Source organism: Catharus ustulatus, chromosome 26 (genome assembly GCF_009819885.2).
Source record: "Catharus ustulatus isolate bCatUst1 chromosome 26, bCatUst1.pri.v2, whole genome shotgun sequence".
NCBI classification, from domain to species: Eukaryota; Metazoa; Chordata; class Aves; order Passeriformes; family Turdidae; genus Catharus; species Catharus ustulatus.
Window position 1 is genome coordinate 5332125 of NC_046246.1, and position 24013 is coordinate 5356137.

A 24013-nucleotide genomic window follows, 5' to 3' on the forward strand; every position below is an offset into this window, starting at 1 on the left:
AATCCCAGAGCCCAAAAAGGGAATCCCGGAGCTCAGGAAAGGAATCCCACACCTTGAGGAGGACAGCCTGGTCTGGATTAGGAGATCCCAGCTCCTAGGAGGGGATCCAAGATCTTGGGAAGGAGATCCCAGCCCTCAGGGAGGGAACCCCAACCCCTGAGGAGGGAACCCCAACCCCTGAGGAGGGAACCCCAGCCTTTAAGGACAGCTCCTGCTCCAAGGAGGACATCCCAGACCCCAGGAAGGGCATCCCAGCTCCTGAGGAGGGAATCCCAACCTCAAGGAGAGCATCCCAACCCTGAGCAGGGCTCCCAGACCCCAAGGAGGGACAGGCAGACCTCGAGGACATCCCAGCTCCAAGGAGAACATTCCAGACCTCGAGGAGAGCATTCCATCTCCAAAGAGAACATTCCACACCTCGAGGAGGACATCTGAGATCTGAGAAGAACATTCCAGACCTCGAGGACATCCCAACTCCAAGGAGAACATTCCAGACCTCGAGGAGAGCATTCCATCTCCAAGGAGAACATTCCACACCCTCGAGAAGAGCATTCCATCTCCAAGGAGAACATTCCAGACCTCGAGGAGAACATTCCATCTCCAAGAAGAACATTCCAGACCTCAGGAGGGCTCTCCAGCTGGGAAGGAAGGGCTGGGAGGCAGGATCCTGCTGTTCCCTCTCCTTTTCCTGCCTCCCACGAGGCATTCCCAGAGTTTTGGGTCTGGTTTTGGCGCTGAGACACGAGGAGAAGCCCGGCAAGCTCCCCTTCCCCTGTCCCCTCTTGCTTTGGCAATGGTCACAGGCTACATGCTCCCGGGAAAACCATTAAAAAAATAAAAATTTGGGGGGAAAAAAGAAAAAAAAAAAGGCAGGGAAATGGCCACCAAAAGTGCTGGGAAGCGACCAAAGGGATGAGAGTGGCAGATGTTCCCGGTCCATCCGGAGTTCTCTTGGGTATTGCAGTGAGTGTTGTTAGCACGTGGCAAAGCTACATAAGAGAAGATGCTACATTCCTTGGAAAACAAAAAAAAACCAGTGCTGAGTTGGATTTGTTCTGAGTTCGGCAGGGTTCTCCCCTTTTTGCTCATCCTCAGCCAGGCTGAGAGGAGCTGGGGGTAGATCTGGGAACAGTCTGAGATCTTGGCAGCCCTCAGAGGGAATTTCTGCCTCTCCTTCCCCCTCTCCCTTCCTGGGGAGGAGCATCCAGGGCAGATTTTTTTTTTTTTTTTTTTTGGCAGGGGTGGGGAAGGAGATTGAAAATTTAAAAAAAAAAAGGAAAAAAAAAAATAAAATCTATTTACAGCTCTCCACAACCAGTTCTGCAAGATCTCCTCGTGTCTCCTTGCCCCTAGGGGCAGGAGGGGCTGGTGGAGCTCTCCAGGGAGGACTGGGAGAGGCGGCGGGTCAGGGGTCCGATGCTGGAGTCGGCCAGGGACGAGGTGGGGAAGAGTTTGTACCAGCCCGAGACGGGGCTGGACAGATCCAGCTCCTCCAGGATGATCTGGGCCATGCCCATGAAGCACTTGTGGTCCATGCGCCCGTAATCGCCCCACACGATCACCTGAGGGCAGGGAAACGGGGATGGAGCTGGGGATTCCTGCCCAGGAGGGAAAACCCCGCTGGGCTCGGGGCTGAAGGGTCTGAGGGATGTGGGAAGGGGCTCTGGGCAGTCCTGGCTCTGCTCCCCTCGCCCTGTGAGGGTGGGGAGGGCCTGGCACAGGGCGTTCCAGATCCCAAACAGGGCATTCCAGATCCCAAACAGGGCATCCCAGATCCCAAACAGAGCATTCCAGGTCCCAAATAGGATATTCCAGGTCCCAAACAGGGCGTTCCAGATCCCAGACAGGGCATCCCAGATCCCAAACAGGGCATCCCAGATCCCAAATAGGATATTCCAGATCCCAAATAGGGCATCCCAAACTCGAGAAGAGCATCCCAACCCTGAGAATATCCCAATGGTAAGCACAGTATTCCAGACCTTAAGGAGAAACATCCCAAACCTCAGGACAACATCCAGACCTTGAGGAGAACATCCCAACCCTAGGCAGGGCATTCCAGATCTCAAGGAAAATATCCCAGACCTCAAGGAGAACATCCAATCCTGAGGAGAACATCCCAAACCCAAGGAGAACATCCCAATCCCAAGGAGATCATTCCAGACCTCGAGGAGAACATCCCAACCCTGAGGAGGGCATCCCAAACTCGAGGAGAGCATCCCAACCCTCAGTACACCCCAACCCTAAGCAGGGCATTCCAGACTTTAAGAAGAACATCCCAAACCCCAAGGAGAACATCCCAACCCCAAGGAGAACATCCCAACCCCAAGGAAAACATCCTAGACCTTGAGGAGAATATCCCAACCTCAGGCAGGGAATTCCAGACCCCCAAGGAGAGCACCCAGACCTCAAGGAGGGACACCCAGACCTCAAGATCATTCCAGAGCTCGAGGAGGACATCCCAACCCCAAGGAGAACATCCCAGCCCTCGAGGAGAACATCCCAATCCCAAGGAGATCTTTCCAGACCTCGAGGAGAGCATCCCAATCCTGAGGAGAACATCCCAACCCCAAGGAGAACATCCCAGACCTCCAGAAGAAAATCCCAATCCTGAGGAGGGCATCCCAAACTCCAGGAGAGCATCCCAACCCTGAGAACATCCCAACCCCAAGCAGGGCATTCCAGACTTTAAGAAGAACATCCCAAACCTCAAGGAGAACATCCCAACCCCGAGGACAACATCCTAAGACCTTGAGGAGAACATCCCAACCTCAGGCAGGGAATTCCAGACGCCCAAGGAGAGCACCCAGACCTCAAGGAGGACACCCAGACCTCAAGGGGATCATTCCAGACCTCAAGGAGAACATCCCAACCCTAATGAGAACATCCCAACCTTAATGGGAACATCCCAACCCCAAGGAGAACATCCCAACCCCAAGGAGAGCACCCCAGCCTCAAGTAGATCATCCCAACCCCAAGGAGAACATCCCAACCCCAAGAAGAACATCCTAACTCTGAGAACATTCCAGCTCCAAGGAGAACATCCCAACTCTGAGAACATCCCAACCCCAAGGACACCCCAGCCCAGAGCAGCTGTGGCTGCCCCAGCCCTGGCAGTGCCCAAGGCAAGGCTGGATGGGCTCAGAGCCAGCTGGGATGGGGGAAGGGGTCCCTGCCCACCTGCAGGACTTTGCCCTGGGGGCTCTCCTCGAAGAGCAGGGGCTGCTGGTACGAGGGGTCGCAGGTTTTCTTCACCACCTTGGTTTTCTTCTTGGCCAGGCAGACGCCGTTCTCCAGCAGGTAAACCTTCACATAGGTGGCTGCGTGGGGAGGGGACAAACAGGGATCCTGGGGTGACCCTGGGGTGACCCTGGGGTGACCCCAGCACGGCACCTCCATCCCCACCCCCCTACCAGGGATGCACTTGGAGCCCATCTTCGGGATGAGTCCCCTGGCCTGGATCACGTCCACCTCCAGCTGCCCGTTGCGCTCAGCCATGCCCACGTGGACGTCACCTGCAGGGAGGGGACACACCTTCAGGGACAGCCACCTCCCCTGGGGACAGCCACAGCCCCTGTCCTCAGCACTGTGGGGATCTGGGCACCCCCTTCCTCACAGGTCCCCACTGGATCCCTGATTTGTTGGGAATTGGGATGTGGGTGGGAAGGAGCTTGGATTGAGCAGCCAGGAGAGATCTGGGTGGGAGCCCCATGGGTTCCATCCCTGCCACTGGGATTTTACCCCTCAGGATGGGAAGAAGGCTGGGATTTACCAGGTTGGGCCTTGGCTGGGTGATTCCCCAGGGAAAAGAGAGTTGGGACAGAAGGAAACAGGGGACAGGAACTCTGAGGGGGTCTTAACTATCCCACTTCCTTTTCCCTTTTCCCTTTTCCCATTTCCCCTTCCCTTCCCTTCCCCTTCCCTTCCCTTCCCTTCCCTTCCCTTCCCTTCCCTTCCCTTCCCTTCCCTTCCCTTCCCTTCCCTTCCCTTCCCTTCCCCTGGGAAGGGCAATTCAGACTTCGGGCACAATTTTGATCCCCATTTGGGATTTCAAATGGAAAAGTGGGACAAACTGTAGGGTTTGGTTCCAGGATGCTCGAAAAGGAGGGGGAAAGGCAGAGCTGCTGCTTCTCAGGGATGCTCTGCACGCTCCAGGGCAGAGCATTCCCGAGAATTCCAAAGAATTCCCAAACATTCCCAAGAATTCCTGAGCATTCCCAAGCATCCCTGAGAATTCACAATAATGTCCGAGCATTCTCGAGAATTTCCGAGAATTCCCAGTAATTCCGAGAATTTCCAAGCATTCCTGAGCATTCTCGAGCATTCCCGATAATTTCTGAGGATATTCAATAATTCCCAAGAATTCCCAAGCATTCCCGAGAATTCCCAAGCATTCCCGAGAATGCCAGAGCATTCCCAAAAATTCCCAAGCATCCCCGAGAATTCCCAAGAATTCCCAAGCATTCCCGAGAATTCCCGAGCGTTCCCAAGCATTCCCGACAATTCACAAGAATTCCCGAGCATTCCTGAGTATTCCCAAGCATTCCCAATAATTCCCGAGCATTCCCAATAATTCCCGATAATTCCCAAGCATTCCCAATAATTCCCAATAATTCCCGAGCATTCCCAAGCATTCTCAAGCATTCCCATTAATTCCCGATAATTCCCAAGCATCCCCGAGCATCCCCGGCCCGCGCAGGAGCATCCCCTGCTCACCCATCGGGGGTGTCGCCAACGTTTGTCTCCCCACGAGCTGCCCCGGCCCCAGCCCGTCCAGGAAATCGCTGAACTGGCTCTCGGCTCCCAGCCGCGTGGTGGGGAAGATGAACCTGCAAAAGATCCCCATGGAAAACCAACAATTCTCCCCTCGGGAGCGATCCCAGCGCGGTTTCCCCCCGTTCCTTACGTGCCGTCGGAGCTGTTGCTGTTGGTGCTGCCGTCGGTGGAGTCGCGGCTGCCCTGGCGGGTCACCCTGGTGCGCATCTCCACGGCGATGCCGGTCTCGGTGCTCCTGCGGATGGTGCTGCGCAGCTTCTTGGGGCCGCCCTCTGCAAACCGGGCACGGGGGAGCTGCGGGAGCCGCCCCCAGCCCGAGCTCCCTGCGCTCCCGGGGTGGATTCCCCGTGTCCCTGTGTCCCTGTGTCCCCGTGTCCCTGTGTCCCTGTGTCCCCACCCTATCTGCGACAGCCCCGCTCTGTCCCAGTGTCGCTGTGGTTTTGGGTGGCTCAGAGTCCCCTCTGCAACTGAGACCTGCCCCGCGCATCGGACATCCATTGTCCCCGTGCTAGAGGGGACAATAATCCGCAGTGTCGTAGCCCCAATGCTCCTGATGTCCCCTCTGTCCACCCTCCGTGTGCCCCTGTCTCTGTGACAAAGGGGACAGCAACCTGCAGGTGTGGGCACAACCCCAGCTGCTCGATGTCCCTTTATCCCCTCCAAAATCGCTGTGCCCCTGTCCCCGTGCCAGAGAGAACAGGAACCCACGGGTGTGAATAGAACCCCAAAGCTGCCCGATGTCCCCTTGTCTCCCAAACCCCGCTGTCCCTGTGCCACAGGGGAGAGGAGCCCACAGTGCCACAGGTGTGGGCACAGCCCCAGCACCACCTGATGTCCCCTTGTCCCTTCCAAAATCGCTGTGCCTTTTTCCCCATGCCAGAGAGGACAGGAACCCACAGGTGTGAACACAACCCCAAAGCTGCCCGATGTCCCCATGTTCCCCATGAGGGAACACTCAACACTCAAGTGTGGGCACAGCCCCAAAGCTGCCCGATGTCCCTTTGTCCCCTCCAAAATCGCTGTGCCCTTGTCCCCATGCCAGAAGGGACAGGAGCCCCCAGGTGTGGGAACAACCTCAAAGCTGCCGGATGTCACTTTGTCCCCCAAATCCCCCCTGTGCCCCTGTCCCGGTGACAAAGGGGACAGCAACCTGCAGGTGTGGGCACAGCCCCAAAGCTGCCCGATGTCCCCTTGTCCTCCAAAATCCCTGTCCCCATGTCCCCCATGAGGGGACAGCAACCGGCAGGTGAGGGGACAGCAACCGGCAGGTGTGGGCACAGCCCCAGCATCCCCCGATGTCCCCTGGTCCCCCAAACCTGGCTGTCCCCGTGCACAGGGGACAGGAGCCTGCAATGCCACAGGTGTGGGCACAGCCCCAGCACCACCTGATGTCCCCTTGTCCCTTCCAAAACCCGCTGTGCCTCTGTCCCCATGCCAGAGAGGACAGGAACCCACAGGTGTGGGCACAGCCCCAGCACCCCCCAATGTCCCCTTGTCCCCAAACCCTGCTGTCCCCGTGTCACAGGGGACAGGAGCCCCCAGTGCCACAGGTGTGGGCACAGCCCCAGCACCCCCCTTTGTCCCCTTTCCTCCCCCCGCGTGTCCCCTGCGGTGACAGATGGCAGCAGGAGGAGCAGGAGGGTGGCACCAGCGGCCACGCCTGGCACTGTCCCCGAGCCCTGCAGTGTCACCATGTGCGAGAGGTGGCACTGCCAGCTCTGGGCTGTCCCCACGCCAGGGTTGGTTTTTTTAGTTGGCATTTTTTCGTGTGTGTCATTTTTTTACCTGTATTTTTTTGGGGTTGTCATTTTTTGGTTGTCATTTTTTTATTTGTCATTTTTTGGTTGTCATTTTTTAGTTGTCTTTTTTTTTGTGTCATTTTTTAGTTGTCATGTTTTGGGTGTCTTGTTTTAGGTGTATTTTTTTGGGTTGTCATTTTTAGGTGTATTTTTTTGTGTCTTTATTTAGGCGTGTTTTTTGGGGGGTTCATCTTTTAGGTGTAGTTTTTTTAGGTGCCGTTTTTGGGGTGTCATTTTTGTGCATGGTTTTTTTAGGTGCCACTTTCGTGGTGTCATTTTGGGGTGTAGTTTTTGTGTGTCATTTCTGAGCTGTCATTTTTTGGGTGTAGTTTTTGTGATGTCATTTTTGGGGTGTAGTTTTTGTGGTGTCATTTTTTGGGTGTAGTTTTTTTGGGTGTAGTTTTTCAGGTGCCATTTTTGGGCTGTAATTTTGAGGTGTAGTTTTTTAGGTGCCATTTTTGTGGTGCCACTTTTGTGGTGTCACTTTCATGGTGTCATTTTTGGGTGTAGTTTTTGTGGTGTCATTTTTTAGGTGCCATTTTTAGGTGTCATTTTGGGGTGTAGTTTTTAGGTGCCATTTTCAGGCACCACTTTTGCCGTGTCACTTTTGGATGTAGTTTTTGGGTGTAGTTTTTGTGGTGTCGTTTTTGAGTTGTCATTTTTAGATGTAGTTTTTAGGTGCCACTTTCATGGTGTCATTTTTGGGGTGCCGCTTTTTTAGGTGTCATTTTTAGGTGTCATTTTTAGGTGTCATTTTTGGGTGTAGTATTTCAGGTGCCATTTTTAGGCACCACTTTCACAGTGTCACTTTTGGTTGTAGCTTTTGTGTGTGGTGTCATTTTTGAGCTGTCATTTTTGGGTGTAGTTTTTTAGGTGTCACTTTTGTGGTGTCATTTTTTGGCTGTCATTTTGGGGTGTAGTTTCTTAGGTGCCATTTTTAGGCACCACTTTCGTGGTGTCATTTTGGACTGTCATTTTTTAGGTGCCATTTTTAGGTGTCATTTTTGGGCTATCGTTTTTTAGGGACCATTTTTAGGCGCCACTTTCGCGGTGTCACTTTTGGGTGTAGTTTTTGGGGTGTACTTTTTGTGGTGTCATTTTTGAGTGTAGTTTTTTAGGTGTCATTTTTGAGCTGTCATTTTTGGGTCTAGTTTTTTAGGTACCATTTTTAGGTGCCATTTTTGGGTGTAGTTTTTTAGGTGTCACTTTTGTGGTGTCGGTTTTAGGCTGTCATTTTTGAGTGTAGTTTTTTAGGTGCCATTTTTAGGCGCCACTTTCGCGGTGTCGCTTTTGGGTGTAGTTTTTGTGTGTGGTGTCATTTTTGAGCTGTCATTTTTTAGGTGCCATTTTTGGGTGTAGTTTTTTAGGCGCCACTTTTGTGGTGTCATTTTTGGGCTGTCCTTTTTGGGTGTAGTTTTTTAGGTGCCATTTTTAGGCGCCACTTTCGTGGTGTCACTTTTGGGTGTAGTTTTTGTGTGTGGTGTAATTTTTCAGGTACCATTTTTAGGTGCCATTTTTGGGCTGCCATTTTTTAGGTGCCATTTTTAGGTGCCATTTTTGGGCTGCCATTTTTTAGGTGCCGTTTTTAGGCGCCACTTTCGCCGTGTCACTTTTTTGCCCGTCGCTTTCACTCGCCACTCCTCGTGCCCCACCTTCAGGCGCCTCCACCGCGCGCGGGCAACCAAAACACAAACGGTGGCCACTCAAACCCCTCGAGAGGAATCAGGGCAGCCTCTCACCGGTCTGGTTGAGCTGCAGGGTGCTCTTGCTCCACTGGGACAACCCCACGATCGCCACCATCTTGGCGCCCAGGCTGGAGCGTCGCTTCTTGCTGGCGGTGACGGTGACGGAGTCGGCGCTGCCGCGCGCGCTCTTCTCCAGGTTGTACATCTCGCCGCTGATGCTGGAGCTGCGCACCACATTCCTGCCGGATGAGGAGCTGCCATCCCCGGGGAACATGGTCAGAGCGCCCGCCGGGCACCGGCGCCGCCGCCCGGGATCAGCTGTGGGGACAAGGTGGGGACGTGAGGGGTGGCATTGATGGATGGGTGGAAATTCAGGATTCCTGGAATTTCAGGGAATTCAGGTTGGAATGGGAATTAGGGAAAGGTTTTCACTCAAGGGGATTTTCTCTCCATCCCTGGGTTGGGAACTGCCCAGGATCAGCTGAAGGGACAAGGTGGGGTGGCAGCAGTGGATGGGTGGTGGTTGGGGACATGAGGGGTGGCATTGACGGATGGGTGGTGGCATCAAAGTGTCAGCAAATCAAGGAAATTCAGGTTGGCATGGGAATCAGGGAAAGGTTTTCACTGAAGGGGATTTTTCCCCATCCCTGGGTTGGGAACTGCCCTGGATCAGCTACAGGGACAAGGTGGGGATGTGAGGGGTGGCAGCAGTGGATGGGTGGTTGTGTCAAAGTTGGCAAATCCAAGAAATTCAGGTTGGAATGGGAATCAGGGAAAGGATTTTCACCCAGGACATTTTTTCTCCCCTTCCTGGACTGGGAACGGCCCAGGATCATATGAGGGGACAAGGTGGGGACGTGAGGGGTCACAGCAGTGGATGGGTGGTGGTGTCAAAGTTGGCAAGTCCAGGAAATTCAGGTTGGAATGGGAATTAGGGAAAGGTTTTCACTCAAGGGGATTTTCTCTCCATCCCTAGGTTGGGAACTGCCCTGGATCAATCAGCTGCAGGGACAAGTTGGGGACGTGAGGGGTGACAGCAGCTGTGGCATCCCCACAGGGATGGGCAGTGGCATCAAAGTGTTGGCAAATCCAGGAAATTCAGGTTGGAATGGGAATCAGGGAAAGGTTTTTTCCACCCATCCATGGGCTGGGAACTGCCCAGGATCAGCTGAGGGGACAAGTTGGGGACGTGAGGGGTGGCAGCAGTGGATAGGTGGAAATTTAGGATTCCTGAAATTCCAGGAAATTCAGGTTGGAATGGGAATCAGGGAAAGGATTTTCCCCAGGAGGTTTTTCCCCCCATCCCGGGGCTGGGCACTGCCCAGGCTCCCCAGGGAATGGGAACATTCCCGAGGCTGCCAGAGCTCCAGGAGTGTTTGTCCAGGGATGCACAGGGTGGGATTTTGGGGTGTCTGTGCAGAGCCAGGGGTTGGATTGGATGATCCTGGTGGATTCCTTTCATCTCAGCATATTCCAAGATTTTTTCCCATCCAGAGGCTCCCCAGGGAATGGGCACAGCCCCAAGATCTCAAGGAATATTTGGACACTGCTCCCAGGGATGCACAGGGTGGGATTTTGGATTGGATTTTTTTCATCTCAGCATATTCCAGGATCTTTCCCCACCCGTGGGAGCAGCAGGAAGGGCTCAGGTCACCCCTGGGGTGAACACCCAGCCCTGCCTCAGCTCCCTGCAGGACCTGGACCCTCCCAAAATCCAGGAGACACCGGGATGGGCAGAAATCTCTGATTGTCACCAACCTCGGGTACAGCCCCATCCACCCCTGAGGACATCCCAAATCCCACCCAGGCTCGTTCTCCCTGCACATCCAACCCGTGTCCAGTTGATTCCAGCCCGGGATGGGAATCCCTGGAGCTCCAGACCTCCCACACGGCCCTCCCTCCTCCCCTGGCCCATGAATATTTAAACTGCAGCAGGATGGAGCATCCATCTTCCAGGGAAAGCTGGATTATTAACTGCAGGCCAAGCCAAGCCACTTTGTGATAATGGATGGAGGCAGAGCCTGGGAAAATGTTTCCCTTTCAGGAGAGAGGGATGGACACGAGCACGGGGAAGGGATGGGGAGTGGGGCAGGGGGGGCTCTGCTGCTCCACAGCTGCTGGGAATCATGGATGAGAGCTGGCAGGAGCTGTGGGATCAGCTCCAGCACCGCTGAACTCGTGGATTTATCAATTCCAGGGTGAGTGGGTGATTAGTCATTAATATCATTAATGAGCTCGCTGCTGGCTGGGTGTTCTCTCCTGGCTCTGCCCGGGCATTGACCCACGGCCTTCCCCTCCTCCTGGTGCCTGGGTGGGCTCAGAGGGGATGGATCCTCTGGATAAAGCTGTTTATTGTGGGGTGAGCCCATTCCAGAGGGATGGATCCCCTGGATAAAGCTGTTTATTGTGGGGTGAGCCCATTCCAGAGGGATGGATCCTCGGGATAAAGCTGTTTGGTGTGGGATCAGCCCATTCCAGAGGGATGGATCTCTGGGATAAAGCTGTTTGGTGTGGGATCAGCCCATTCCAGAGGGACGGATCCCCTGGAAAAAGCTGTTTATTGTGGGGTAAGCCCATTCCAGAGGGATGGATCCCTGGATAAAGCTGTTTATTGTGGGGTGAGCCCATTCCAGAGGGATGGAGCCATGGCACCAGGTGCCTCCCAGCCCTGGAGCTGCCCCACCACAGCTCTGTGTCCATCTCCTCCTCCAGGAGGGGCCAGGGCTGATCCCCTCTCTGCCTTGGGGACCTTTGGGGTGACACTTTCCACTCCCCCCCACCCCTCTCAGCCTCCAAATCTGCTGCAATCTCTGAGTTTTCCCTGACCCAGGGAATGGATCCCAAACACTTCCCCAACCACAGTGTCCCCATGCCTCAGTTTCCCCAGCAGCAAACCTGGCCCAGGCTGTGCCTGAACAAACACAAATCCCTCAGCCAGGCCCAGCCCAGGCCCCTCCACGTTCCAGGTGAGAAATCCCCGGAACAGCCCAACCCTGCAGGGCCAGGAGGACACAAAAGGCTCCTGTTGCTGCTCCCCACTCGCTGCTCCAGCTGCCTGGAGAGCACCAGGCTCTGGTGGGAGCAAATTAGATCAGGAGAGCACAGCACTAATGGGATCATTTGCAATGCAACACACAGGGATAATCCCAGCAAAGGAAGGAGCTCGCTCCTCAGCCTGAAGGGAGGATTTGCTTTCCCTTGCCCGTGATTTTACCCCTTATCTCTCTGCACAATCTGCTTCTGCCCGCAGCAGGTGCTGGGTGGAGGGTTCAGGAGGTGCCTGGTGCTGAGAGGGGCTGGGCTGGAGAGTGGGTTTGAGTGCTGGAGACTGGCTGCCACAGCTGAGCCGGCCTTGGCAGGGCCACAGCATCCTTGGGCCAGAGCATCCTCAGTATCACCAGAGCATCCTCAGCACAGCCACAGCATCCTCAGCACCACCACAGCATCCTCAGTATCACCAGAGCATCCTCAATATGACCAGAGCATCCTCAGTATCACCAGAGCATCCTCAGCATCACCACAGTGCCCTCAGCACAGCCACAGCATCCTCAGTATCACCAGAGCATCCTCAGCACAGCCACAGCATCCTCAGTATCACCAGAGCATCCTCAGTATCACCAGAGCATCCTCAGCATTGCCAGAGCATCCTTGGTGCCACCACAGCATCCTCAGCACAGCCACAGCATCCTTGGTACCATCACAGCATCCTTGGCAGGGCCACAGCACCCTCAGTATCACCAGAGCATCCTCAGCACCACCACAGTGCCCTCAGTATCTCCAGAGCATCCTCAGTATCACCAGAGCATCCTTGGTGCCACCACAGCATCCTCAGTATCACCAGAGCATCCTCAGCACCGCCACAGTGCCCTCAGCACAGCCACAGCATCCTCAGGATGGCCACAGCATCCTTGGCAGGGCCACAGCATCTTCAGCATCACCACAGTGAACCCAGCATGGCCACAGCACCTTTGATGCCACCACAGCATCTTTGATGCCACCACAGCATCTCTGGTACCACCACAGCATCCTTGGCATGGCCACAGCATCCTTGCCACCACCACAGTGTCCTCAGCATGGCCACAGCCCCCCTGAAGCCACCACAGCCCCTCTGATGCCGCCACAGCATCCTCGAGGCCACCACAGTCCCTCCGATTGCCACCACAGCATCTTTGATGCCACCACAGAATCCTTGGTGCCACCACAGCATCTCTGGTACCATCACAGCGTTCTTGGCATGGCCACAGCATCCTTGCCACCACTATAGTGTTCTCAGCACAGCCACAGCCCCCCCGATGCCACCACAGCATCCTCGAGGACACCACAGCCCCTCTGATGCCACCACACCACCCCTGATGCCACCACAGCATCCTTGGTGCCACCACAGCATCCTCAGGATGGCCACAGCATCCTTCCCACCACCACAGTGTCCTCAGCATGGCCACAGCCCCCATGATGCCACCACAGCATCTCTGATGCCACCACAGTCCCTTTGATTGCCACCACAGCACCCCTGATGCCACCACAGCATCTCTGGTACCATCACAGCATCCTTGGCATGGCCACGCCATCCTTGCTACCACCACAGTGTCCTCAGCATGGCCACAGCCCCTCTGATGCCACCACAACCCCCCTGATGCCACCACACTGCCCCTGATGTCACCACAGCATCTCTAAAGCCACCACAGCCCCCCTGATTGCCACCACAGCATCCTCGATGCCACCACCAGCCCCCCTGATGCCACCACAGCATCTCTGGTACCATCACAGCCTCTCTAAAGCCACCACACACCCCTGATGCCACCACAGCCCCCCCAGCCCCGGCTCCCCGCTCCCAGCAGCACGGGGGCACTCCGGGAACCGCAGCACTTTTCCCTTCCAACCCCCATTTCCCCTTTTCCCCTCCCCGTGTTTATTGCCCGTGTCCCCAAGCCCCGCGATGCTCGCAGCGATCCGCGGTGACGCCGCATCCCAGCCCGAGCTCCCGCAGCCCCCGCAGCTCTCACCGCCAGCTCGCTCCGTCCTTGCGGGAATCAACACGCACCGCCAAGTTCCCCAGAGAGCCAAACCCCGATCCCGAGGGATGCGCGGAGCCCCCGAGCCGTGTCATGGCTGGATGGATAAGCACAAAAAAAAAAAAAAAAAAACGGGATCCCTGTTGCGTTTGGATCCCCTCCCAAAAAAAAAATATATGGAAAGAAAAGAGATGGAGGAGCCTTACCAGCCCTGCGCAGGGGAGGAGGAGCAGGCTCAGCTCAGCGTTCCAGCCCCATCCCGGCCGGATCCGGAGGGTGCCAGGGCGGGTGAATCTTTCCAGGGTTCTGGAGAGCTGTGCTGGCGCTGCTTCAGCATCTCCCTCAGCATCTCCATGGTTACACGGCTGACCCAGTTCTCCCAGCCCCGAGCAGGGGCACAGTGGTCCAGCGGGGTGGGATGTGCTGGGAGCATCCCTGGGATTTGGGGAGATGGTGATCCCCGCCCTGCATCCCTACAGACACATCCGAGGGGATGGCAGGGATGGGAAAAGTGGGGCTGGAGGGGTCACAGGTGAGCCCTGGTGCCAGGACAGTGCCAGGTGTGGGAAGGAAAATCTCAGGTTTGGCCCCAAATCTGGCACAGAAACTGGAATGAGGGGTAAAATATTGATGGGGGGAATGGATGCTTTGGGAAAAGCTCTGGAGAAGGAGGGAGCAGCCCTGCAGGTGCCCCCACACAGGTGGGGAAGGAGGAGGAGGAGGAGGAGGAGGAGGAGGAAGGCTCTGAATGAGCACGGTGGGGGTGGCTGGGAATGCTGCCTTGCCAGGGAAGGAGGCAGAAGGATTTTGGCTCCCTCAAAACCATCAAGGTGGAAAAACAGAGCTGAAAACCCCCCAGCAGTGGGGCAGGAAAATCTTCTTGTCCCTTGTGCTTGAGCCTGGAGGGAGAGCACTAAAAACTGCAGATGTCTGGAGCAGGTAGGTCCTAAAATCAGCTTTTTTTAGGGAATAAAATGTTGTCAGAGCTGCCACCCCAAGGCCCTGCCAGTCCTGGGCAGGACAAGCTGCAGCATCCCAGCTCCCACACACGTGCTCCTCCAGGAATTTGGGAATAAGGCAAAGCTTATTTCCCCTAGAAGTATTTCATTCTAATTAATTGCTTCAGCTTTGATAGGCAGCTGCTTGTATAATTTTAATTGCCCAACAAGGGGTATAATTGGGTGCACGTGAGCTGGGAATTTGGGAGGAACTCCAGGTTCTGGAATTCAGCTTCTCCTGGCTCAGGCAGGTTAGAAAAGTTCAGTCCTGGCTGGAATTTGCTGCAGGTGCAGCATTATTGCTGCTGCACCAGTTTAAAATTAAAGGATGTGCTCCATTTCTTGGAAAAGTCGGGAAATTTGGATGGAGCTGTGCTCAGGGATCCCACAGGAGCAGCTGCTGCCTCTGGAAAAAGGCCTGGCTGGTGGATGAGCGAGGTTCAGCAAGGGAGGAGGAAGAGGAGGAAGGGCCTGGAGCAAACCCCACAGGATGGTTTTCCAAAGGGCAGGGGCTGGGATGGAGCCTGGACTGGTTTTCCATCGGGATGGGAAGTGCTGGTGGCTGTGGTGTGGGAGCAGAGCTCAGGGGCTGGTGGTGGTGACAGGGACCAGGGATGTCCCCAAGGGCTCAGCTCTCCCAGACACCTGGGAATGGCTCTGGTGGGACAGCCCAGGGGCTCTCCAGGCTTCCAGCTGCTCCTGCACAGGGGATGGACTGGGAGCACCAGTGGGATCAGACTGGGAGCACCAGTGGGATCTGAACTGGGAGCACCAGTGGGATGGACTGGGAGCATCACTGGGATCCAGACTGGAAGCACAACTGGAATCCAGACTGGGAGCACCAGTGGGGTCCAGACTGGGAGCACCAGTGGGATCCAGTCTGGGAGCTCCAGTGGGATCCAGTCTGGGAGCACCAGTGGGATCCAGTCTGGGAGCACCAGTGGGATCTGAACTGGGAGCACCAGTGGGATCCAGTCTGGGAGCTCCAGTGGGATCTGAACTGGGAGCTCCAGTGGGATCTGAACTGGGAACACCAGTGGGATCCAGTCTGGGAGCACCAGTGGGATCTGAACTGGGAGCACCAGTGGGATCCAGTCTGGGAGCTCCAGTGGGATCCAGTCTGGGAGCACCAGTGGGATCCAGTCTGGGAGCACCAGTGGGATCTGAACTGGGAGCACCAGTGGGATCCAGTCTGGGAGCTCCAGTGGGATCCAGACTGGGAGCATCACTGGGATCTGGATTGGAAGCATCACTGGGTGAGAGAACCAATGGGATCCAGACTGGGAGCTCTAGGGGGATCAGACTGGGAGGATCACTGGGATCTGGAGTGGGAGCATCACTGGGATCTGGACTGGAAGCTCCAGTGGGATCCAGTCTGGGAGCAACACTGGGTGGGAAAATCACTGGGATCCAGACTGGGAGCACCAATGGGATCCAATCTGGGAGCAACACTGGGTGGAAGCTCCAGTGGGATCAGCCTGGGAGCTCCAGTGGGATCAGCCTGGGAGCTCCAGTGGGATTTGGATTGGAAGCATCACTGGGTGACAGCACCAATAGGATCCAGTCTGGGAGCTCCAGTGGGATCCAGACGGGGACCCACAGCTCAGTGGGGTCTCCAGGCAGCAGTGGCACAGGACAAATGTCCCCTGGGGATGTTCCTGAGTCCCTCTGTGTCCAGTCGTGGCAATTCCCTTTCCATGCCCGTTCCATCCCCAGGTGCCACAGCTCCAGAAGGATCCATCCCAGAGCACCTGCAGCATCCTCCTGCACCCACTTTGTGCCCATTTCCCACTGGAATAATTCCACAGGTGTGGAATTGCTCCAGGACACCCGTGTCCTGTGGGGAAGGGGCTGCAGGACACCAGACCCACGCCGTGGCCACGCTGTCCCTGTCCCCCGTGTCCCTGCGTGACGTCTGCGCCCGCTTCAATCAGATCTGAGCTGAATCCCAGCGTTTCCTTGGCAACATCAAGGAATCCGAGGAGCAAAAGGCACCAGGCAGGGCCAGGCTGGGGGACAGCCAGCGCCCACTGAGCCCAACTGGCCACCAGAGCCACGGGGACACTGCGGCAACACCGGGCTGTCCCCGCGGTCCAGCTCCTCCTGCAGAGAATCCAGGGCAGAGCGCGGATTTCCTGCTCTGGTGGCACTCGCTGCTGGCTGTGGCCACCGATGGGGACACACAGGAGGTGGCACCAAGCAGCCACCGTGGGCAGGGGGACATTGCAGCCGCGTGGCCCCAAAAACTGGGGCAGCTCCATGAGGGTGAAGAATCCAGCCCTGGGATGGGTTTGGGATGGGATGGCCCCGCTCAGATCCCAACCCTGGTGCTGGTGGCACTGAGAGCCGTGCCAGGGCAGTGCCAGGGCCGTGCCAGGGCCGTGCCAGGGCCAGGGCTGATCTCGCTGGCACTCAGGGAAGATGGAGAGGAGCTTTTCCCTTTCCGCTGCTCGGCTCCCAGCTCTGCAATGCAGCTCGCACGGCTCGGCTGCTGTGTGTGAATCCCATCAATATTTCATGGAGCTGCTTCCTCCAGGGGAAGGGCTGCTCTCAGCTCCGGCTTTCTGCTGCTCCTACCAGCAGGGAACATCTGATTTCCTTCCACCAGCACCCAGCAGATCCTCCTCGTCCTCCTCATTCCATAACCCTGTGCTTTCCAGGGGCTCTGGATGCTGAAATCTCTCAGCTTCCACCCTTGTTGTTCCTGGGGTCTGCAGGGAAAAGCCACCAGCTCCACCAAACCCACCCACGTCCCCAAATCCACATCCAGCAGTGGGATGTGCCAACAGCCCGCCTGGATCTGACATTCCCTGCCCAGCCACATCCATCCCGATCCCAGCTGGCTCCCGAGCCCAGCAGGAGTCGGGGGTGAGCAGCTTTGTTTGCAGAAAAAAAAAAAATTGCTTTTTTAACTGCTAAATCTGCACAATTATTCCCGAGCTTCTTCAGGGATCAGCAGAAAACTTGGGAAGAGTTGTGGGAGCCGGAGCGATGCCAGGAGGGGGCAGAGCCTGCGGCAAACACCCCTGGCTGAGGCACGGGGAGCTGGGGAGGCGCCCCGGGGGTGGCAGCGGCTCCTGCATCCCTGCAGGAGGAACGGGATGGGATGGAGGCACACGGGACGATCCCAAAGTGCTGCTCCCACAAGAATACTTGTGAGAAGATGAGGCCAAAAGCTTAAAATCTGCGTAATTCCCAATTTCCAGGGTGAAACTTCCACCTCCAGTTCTGTGGGAAGGATGAGGAGGATGGAGAGGCTCCCAGCAGAGCATCCCAAGGCACGGAAGCAGCTCCTGACCCCAGGGCAGGGAAGCAACTCCTGATCCCAGGGCAGGGAAGCAACTCCTGATCCCAGGGCAGGGAAGCAGCTCCTGATCCCTGCAGGAGCATCCCAGAGCAGGGAAGCAGCTCCTGATCCCAGGAGAACATCCTGGAGCAGGGAAGCAGCTCCTGACCCCAGGAGAACACCCTGGAGCAGGGAAGCAGCTCCTGATCCCAGCACAGGGGAGCAGCTCCTGATCCTAGGGCAGGGAAGCAGCTCCTGATTCCAGGGCAGGGAAGCAGCTCCTGACCCCAGGAGAACATCCTGGAGCAGGGAAGCAGCTCCTGATCCCAGCAGGAGCAGGGCTGTCAATCCCTCCCCAAGAATTCCTAACCGAATCTCTCTCCCTGCTCGTGGAGATGTGGTGACAAAACATTTGAAACGCCTTGACAGGGACGCCAAGAGCTGCTGCCACACAGCTCCGGGTTTAATCAGCAGGGAAATCAGGGATTTTCATCGCCTTAAACTGCATTTTGTATCCGTGTGAGGCTTCCCAAAGGGCTGTGCTGCTGTGGGAGCCACGGGGATGGGGAAGATTCACCCCTGGATTTGGGACCACGATTCCACAATGTCACCTCTGTCCCTGTCCCACAAAGGCTGGAACGGGGACAGAGCGAGAGGCTGGAGCGCTGGGAATGTGGGAGGTGGCAAAGTTCGGCCTCACAAAGGGAGGTCGGGGATGGAACAGAGAGAGAGAGGTGTGAGCACAGCAGGAGCGGCCTTGGGGAGGTGTCGGTGCAGCAAGGAACGAGCACACGGAGAACTGGGGCTGGGAGAGCTGAGGAGCAGCCAGGGAAGGAAAACAGGGATGGTTTGGGAAAAGTCAGGGGATGAAAACAGGAATGGTGTGGGAGAAATCAGGAAAATAAAACAGGGATGGTTTGGGAGAAGTCAGGAAAATAAAACAGGGATGGTTTGGGAAAGTCTGGGGATGAAAACAGGGATGGTTTGGGAAAAGGCAGGGGATGAAAACAGGGATGGTTTGGGAATGGCCATGGGATCAGCCAGGGACGGTTTGGGAGAAGTCAGGGAAATAGAACAGGGATGGTTTGGGATCAGCCAGGGATGGTTTGGGAGCAGCCCAGGGATCAGCCAGGGATGGTTTGGGAATTGCCCAAGGATCAGCCAGGGTTGATTTGGGCAGTCCCTTGTCCTGTGGTGGAAGAACAGCCCCAGGTCCCGTGCCTGCCAGCACGTCCCTGCCCATCCCGAGCTCCCGGAGGATTCACAGCCTCCCACTCCCAGCTCCCAACCAAAACAAACATCACAGCCCCGGGATGTTCCCTGGACACTCAGGGATGGGGTTGAGCCTCGGAAGATCCTTTCCTGTGGGTATCAGACCCCCAGGAATGGCCACTGTCACCACAGAGCCTGTGACACCCCCAGGAACGGGCACTGCCCATCACAGAGCCTGTCACACCCAGGAGTGGCCCCTGTCACCACAGAGCCTGTGACACCCCCAGGAGTGACCACTGTCACCACAGAGCCTGTGACACCCCCAGGAGTGGCCACTGTCACCACAGAGCTGTCACACCCAGGGGTGTCCCCTGTCACCACAGAGCCCCTCACAGCCGCCACCTCCCGCGGGTGCCACCCCGCAGCTCGACGCTCCCTCGCAGTGACCCTGGGGACCGTTCTGGGGCACACAGGGGACCCTGTGGCCAGCCAGGCCTGTGCCCATCGGGGCGATGCCACCCTGCCCTCGGGCTGTCCCCACTTGTTGTCCCCCTGGCTGTGGCACACGGGAGCAGCACAGGAGCTCTGCCCATCTCACTCTTCCCACCCCTTCTTTAACAATTTTCCCTCCAGAACCGACCCCAAAACCGCAGAGGAAGCTCTGGATGGAGGAAGAGACAAATCCACGACAAATCCCGAGGTGGAAACGCTGCCGGGAATCCCGGGACGAGCCGAGCCCGGTTCGATGCCCCGGGGCAGAACCTCCCGCGGACCCTCCCGGCTTTTCCCGGTCCCTATCCCGGTTTTCCCGGTCCCTATCCCGGTTTTCCCGGTCCCTATCCCGGTTTTCCCGGCGCTGGCACCGCCGTGCACGGGACGGGCTTGACGTCAAACGGGGCTTTCAGCGGGATGATGGATGGCACGGGAAGGCGCTCCCGGTGCCGAGCCGCCGGGGGGAAGCGCTGCCCGGGAAAGGCTCGGGAAAGGCTCGGGAAAGGCTCCGGGAAAGGCTCGGAAAAGGCACCGGGAAAGGCTCCGGGAAAGACTCGGGAAAGGCTCGGGAAAGGCTCCGGGAAAGGCTCGGGAAAGGCTCCGGGAAAGGCTCCGGGAAAGGCTCGGGAAAGGCTCGGGAAAGGTTCGGGAAAGGCTCCGGGGAAGGCACCGGGAAAGGCTCGGGAAAGGCTCGGGAAAGGCTCCGGGAAAGGCTCGGGAAAGGCTCGGGAAAGGCTCCGGGAAAGGCTCCGGGGAAGGCACCGGGAAAGGCTCGGAAAAGGCTCGGGAAAGGCTCCGGGAAAGGCTCCGGGAAAGGCTCCGGGGAAAGCTCGGGAAAGGCTCCGGGGAAGGCTCCGGGAAAGGCTCCGGGGAGCCCTCGGGATCGCGGGGAGCGCGGCCGCATCTCCCCGGCTGTCGGCGCAGCGATGATTTTGGGAGGTTGGCATCCCTGGGGGATGATTTAGGGGTGCCGGGCACAGCGGGTCCCCACCCCACACGGGTCCAGCCCCCTCCTCTCCCTCCAGCCCTCCTCCCGGAGCTCCCGGAGCGCGCATCCCGCTGCTCCCCGTTCCCGGCATCCCCAAATTCACCTTCCCCGCTGCCCCGCTGCCGGCCGGGGATGCTGCGGGGCAGGTGCGGCCCCGCTCGGCCCGGTCCCCACGGGGGTCAGGGGGTGTCGCCGCTGTCCCGGGCGCTCGGAGCGCCGCACCCCGCGGGCACTCACCGCTGCCGCCGCCGCCGCCCGTGCCCGCTCCTCCCCCGGCCCCGGCGGGCTGCTGGGAGCGGCGGGCGGGGGAGCCCCGGGCCCGGCCCCGAGCCACCGGGCGGAGCGGAGAGGGAGCGGGAGAGCACCCCCGAGGGAGCGGGAACCCCAAAAGGGAGTGGGAACACTAAAAGGAGCGAGAACCCCAAAGGGAGCGGGAACCCCAAAGGGAGTGAGAGCCCCAAAGGGAGCGGGAACACTAAAAGGAGCGGGAACCCCAAAGGGAGCAGGAACCCCAAAAGGGACCGGGAACCCCAAAAGGAGCGGGAACCCCAAAAGGGAGCGGGAATCCCAAAGGGAGTGGGAGCCCCAAAGGAAGCGGGAACCCCAAAAGGAGCGGGAATCCCAAAGGGAGCGGGAACCCCAAAGGGAGCGGCAACCCCGAGGGAGCGGGAGAGCACCCCCGAGGGAGTGGGAACCCCAAAGGGAGCGGAAACCCCAAAAGGGAGTGGGAACCCCAAAAGGGAGCGGGAACCCCAAAAGGAGTGGGAACCCCAAAGGGAGCGGCACCTCCAAGGGACCGGGAATCCCAAAGGGAGCAGGAACCCCAAAGGGAGCGGGAACCCTCAAAAGGGAGAGGGAACCCCTCGAAGGACCGGGAACCCCAAAAGGGAGCAGCACCCCCCAAGCGACCAGGAACCTCAAAGGGAGTGGGAACCCCAAAGGGAGGGGGAACCCTAAAAGGAGTGGGAGCCCCAAAGGGAGCAGCACCCTCAAAATGACCGGGAACCCCAAAAGGAGCGGGAACCCCAAAGGGAGTGGCACCCCCTGAAGGACCAGGAACCTCAAAAGGACCAGCACCCCCTTGAAGGACCAAGAACCCCAAAGGGAGCAGGAACCCCCCGAAGGACTGGGAACCCGAAAGAGAGCGGCAACCCCAAAGGGAGTGGGAACCCCAAAAGGAATGGCACCCCCTGAGGGACCAGCACCCCTGAAGAACCGGGAACCCCAAAGGGAGCGGGAACCCCAAAAGGAGCAGCACCCCTAAAAGGAGGAGGTGGCAGCCAGACCCCCCTTTTGGGGCCGTGCAGCCATCAGATGGATCCTAAGGGATGATGGAAGCAGCAGCAGGTCCCCAGCAGCTTCCAGTTGGACCCTACAGCCTTCAAGTGGATCCTACACTCAGCAGCTGGACCCCAAAAACCTCCAGCTGGATCCTTCAGCTGGAGGCTGGACCCACTAACCAGAGCTTGGGAGGCACCAGATGGATCTTACACCCAGAAATTGAACCCCAAGAGGCACCAGATGGATCCTACACCCAGCAATTGAACCCCAAGAGGCACCAGATGGATCCTACACCCAGCAATTGAACCCCAAGAGGCACCAGATGGATCCTACACCCAGAAATTGAACCCCAAGAGGCACCAGATGGATCCTACACCCAGAAATTGAACCCCAAGAGGTACCAGATGGAGCCTGCACCCTTCAGTCAGGCCCTACAGCCATCAACTGAACCCCAAGAGCCTTCAGCTTCACCCTGTATCCATCAACTGGACCCTACACCCATAAACCGAACCTGAAAAGGCTCCAGTTGGATCCTACACCCATCAGCTGCACCCCAAAAGCCTCAGATTGAGCCCTGCACTCATCAGTTGGACCCCAAGAGCTTCAGCTTGAACCCTACACCCATCAGTTACACCCCAAGAGCCCCCAGCCAGACCCTGCACCCATCAGTGACACCCCAAAAGCCTCAGATTGAACCCTACACCCCTCAGTTGGACCCCAAGAGCCCCCAGCCAGACCCTGCACCCATCAGTGACACCCCAAGAGCCTCCAGTCGGACCCTACACCCAACAACTGGACCCTACACCCATCAAACGAACCCCAAAACCCCCAGCCTGACCCCACACCCCCCAGCTGGAGCTCAGGACCCTCCAGCTGGACCTTCCAGCCACCAGCTGGACTCTGGAGCTGCCACCTGTCCCTTGTGTCACAGCTGGACCCCCAAGAGCAGCTGCCAACCCCTCTGGTGTCACCTGGACCCCAAGAGTCCCCAGGGAGCCCCGGGGAGCTCGGGAGGCTCCGGGCTGATCCCGGAGCTTTGGGATTTGGGGCTGGGCTTTGGGATTGCTCAAACCCCGCAGCTCCCATCCCGCTGGAGCCCCCGGGGGGGACAGGGACACCTTGGGGACAGCACTGGGACACCATGGGGACACCTCAGCGCCCTGGATCCTGCACAGGGAGGGAGAGGCGGCGATTCCAGCGCTGCCCTTGGACTCACCTTGGCTGCCGGGATCCAAACACCGATTTCCCTGCGAGCAGCGTCTCCCCGCTCCCGGTGAATTCCTCCGGCGCTTTCCCTGCGATGCCTCTGCCGGCTGACATGGAGCCACGTGCCAGGAGGAAACCCTCCTTCCCCGCCTTTAACTCTGTCCCTCCCTAAAATCCCGCAATTCCCAGCTCCCCGTGCCATGGGCAGCACCGACCCCAATCCCAGCGCTGGGATTTGAGATTTGGGATCGGGCTGGGTCGGTGAGTGAGAGCATCCAGCAGTGCAGGGAGGATGTGGATGATTGTCCCCGTGGTAAGGAGGGAAAAACTGGGATGCAGCAGGTCCCGGCAGGAAAGCTGGTCCAGGAACAGGAATAGCTGAAAGAACTAAATATGGAAACTTGGATAAAGCAGCGCTGAAGGAGGGAGATGGTTTCCTAATGGGATTCAAAGCTTATAAACAAACTCAGGGAGGAGGGAGGGTGTCCAGAGGGGCCTTGGGGAGGAAGAGTTTGGAAAATCAGATGGAATTCTCCCAGCAGGGAAAGCTGTTCCATGGAATTTGCAGCTCTGTGGAGGAATTGCTGCTCCTGGGAACACATTGTTGGGGGGAAGAGATAATGAAAACAGCATCCCTGAAAGATTCTCTGAAGGATTTTTTTCCTTTTTGATGATAGGAAATCTCCCAGCAATGGAGTTCTCAGTTCCTTTGGAAGTTTTTTTGCTTCCTTTGATTTTTCTGGGATCACCAACCTCACACTGGGAAAGCTTTGGTGGCACCAAATTCCTGGGAATTGCTCTGAGATCCCAGCATTGTTGGGATGAAAAGATAATGAAAACAACACCCCTAAAAGATTTTTTTTCCAGCTGTTTTTTGACGATAGGAAATCCCCCAGCAATGCAGAGTCCTCACATTGGGAAAGCTTTGATGGCACCAAATTCCTGGGAATTGTTTCCCTGCAGGGACAAACCCCGAGGCTCCGAGATCCCAACATTGTTGGGGTGAAAAGATAACGAAAAGAACAGCACTGAAAGATTTTTTTCCAGCTGCTTTTTGATGATAGGAAATCTCCCAGCAATGGAGTTCTCAGTTCCTTTGGAAGTTTTTTCGCTCCCTTTGGTTTTTCTGGGATCAAGGACCTCACACTGGGAAAGCTTTGATGGCACCAAATTTCTGGGAATTGCTTCCCTGCAGGGACAAACCCCAAGGCTCTGAGATCCCAACATTTTTGGGGGGAAGAGATAATGAAAACAACACTCCTAAAAATTCTCCAAAGGGTT

At 57.1% G+C, this 24013-nt stretch overlaps 1 protein-coding gene across 3 annotated transcripts; it reads right to left on the minus strand.

The window, feature by feature from the left end:
• Positions 1-23508, minus strand: RIMS3 (regulating synaptic membrane exocytosis 3). 3 transcript variants are annotated; one of them, XM_033080768.2, is made up of 8 exons: positions 13476-13814; positions 13261-13366; positions 8312-8575; positions 4904-5045; positions 4714-4826; positions 3411-3512; positions 3178-3317; positions 1-1562 (listed from the first exon to the last, which is right to left on the minus strand). In XM_033080768.2, exons 3-8 carry the CDS (start codon positions 8529-8531, stop codon positions 1350-1352), a joined length of 930 nt encoding a protein of 309 aa, XP_032936659.1. In that variant the 5' UTR covers positions 8532-8575; positions 13261-13366; positions 13476-13814; the 3' UTR covers positions 1-1349. The 3 variants fall into 3 exon arrangements, with proteins under 3 accessions (XP_032936659.1, XP_032936662.1, XP_032936660.1); XM_033080771.2 differs by lacking the exons at positions 13261-13366; positions 13476-13814 and adding an exon at positions 22743-23508; XM_033080769.2 differs by lacking the exon at positions 13261-13366.
• Between the last annotated feature and the right edge of the window lie 505 nt (positions 23509-24013).